The sequence below is a fragment of the Alosa sapidissima genome, chromosome 8 (genome assembly GCF_018492685.1).
Source record: "Alosa sapidissima isolate fAloSap1 chromosome 8, fAloSap1.pri, whole genome shotgun sequence".
NCBI lineage: Eukaryota > Metazoa > Chordata > Actinopteri > Clupeiformes > Clupeidae > Alosa > Alosa sapidissima.
Window position 1 is genome coordinate 26,607,238 of NC_055964.1, and position 1,763 is coordinate 26,609,000.

Consider the following 1,763-nt stretch of genomic DNA (forward strand, 5'->3'; position numbering starts at 1 on the left):
GGATAGTCCCCTTTATTCAGTCAGACCCCTTAATACCGGTAAGTAAGAAAGGCTTGTTTGATTTTTGCTTGTTTGAGGGTTTAATACTAGCTGCCAAACATTAAACATTTCAGTTAATAATAATAATAATAATAATAATAATAATAATAATAATAATGCATTTTATTTATGGGCGCCTTTCTGAACACTCAAGGTCACCTTACAGAATCAACAATAAAACATTAAATCCATTAAACAAGCAATCAGAGAAAACAAGCAATAAAATAACATGATAATACTATTAATAAAAAAGAGTAAATGAAAGAAAGAAAGAAAAAAAATGAACTAAGTTACAGCAAATTGGTTAGTTATTTGTAAGTAATTGAGGTGCGATAGCAAGCGTGCCAAGAAACATGAAACGGCAAAGTTATCCTCAGATGCCCTTTCCTACATACAGGGTTCATGGTGCTGCAATCTTTGAAGAGAACAGTTGTTTCTTTTTCATCCATGGTTTCAGCAGTTTCATGGCGTTTGGATGAACGCAGATTCTTTTGTCCTTCTTTCCTTTTGTCCTGGGCATCTTTACGTATATTCTAAAGTAGACAGGAAACACCAATAACATCTTGGTCAAGGTTTTGAGTGATTGAGTTTTCACATGCCTATATTGTAACCTACCTCATCTTGTTATGTCACACTACATGTTATGTCATCTTGTCATGTCAATGTTATACAGCTTGTGTAACATTTTCCCAACAGTAAGTTAAATACAGTATAATGATATTTTAAAACATGCCTTGTAAAATAAATGACTGATAGTTGATTGGACAGACACATGTGCACACTCACATAATGGCATCGATGTCACACAGTCCTGAGCTGCTCTGCTTCTTAAACCTCTGCACATTCCTGATCATTTTGGTTGGGATGCGCTTTGAAACAGCCACACAGCACTTAGGAAGATGTCCTGAGGCCCACAAAACAACAGTATGAAAGTAGTTAAAACACTCTAATCAGTAACTACTGTGTGGACCATAAGACCACTTCTTTGTTAGGGTTAGTACATAATTACATAGAGTTGTGTAAGAGACATACTTAGGTCTTAGGAAGCAACATTGGCCTGTGCGCTGAGTGATATCAATAATTCTGGTGTATTAAAAACTATCTCTGAATTGCTGTATAATTAAGGGTAAAATGTTGGCATGTAACACAGTAGTGGATTATGCTGTAATTGTGCTGTACATCAGTGCATGTTTCAACACATCAGTTCAGTGTTGAATGCAGGGGAGCAAATACCTGTCAGGGCAAGAGTCTGCCATTCAATCATCCCCCCCCCCCCCCCACCCCCCACCCCCCACCCCACACACACACACACACATTCCAATGCTTATTTGAACACACACACACACAAGCACACACACATTTCAATGCTTATTTGAACACACACACAGAGACACACACTATTTAACATGAGAACATGACATCATTTTTACTACATTTTGAACTTTAAGTTCATCAGCGTTATCTTAGTAAAAAAAAAAAAAAATAACTAATCACAATTTTGCCTACAGTAGCTCTTGAAGGGCCCTATGTGACTCAAACTGAAAGATTTTTTTCAAACGATTATAACAGCTGAGGACAGAAAGGAGAAACGGTCTGTGAGTCTGAGCAAGGCAACTCACCATCAGTGCTGAGGAGGACTGCAGAAATGACAAGTAGAAGTAGAGTGATCCCTCTGAAGTCCATCGCTGCAATGAGCACTAACTGTGGTACAGGAAGATAAATAC

The 1,763-nt window shown here is 37.6% G+C and overlaps 1 protein-coding gene across 1 annotated transcript; it reads right to left on the reverse strand.

The window, feature by feature from the left end:
* ccl27a (chemokine (C-C motif) ligand 27a) lies at positions 1-1,763 on the reverse strand. The gene is made up of 3 exons (XM_042101154.1): positions 1,659-1,763; positions 826-943; positions 1-572 (listed from the first exon to the last, which is right to left on the reverse strand). The coding sequence occupies exons 1-3, from the start codon at positions 1,720-1,722 to the stop codon at positions 440-442; spliced, it is 315 nt and encodes a 104-aa protein (XP_041957088.1). The 5' UTR covers positions 1,723-1,763; the 3' UTR covers positions 1-439.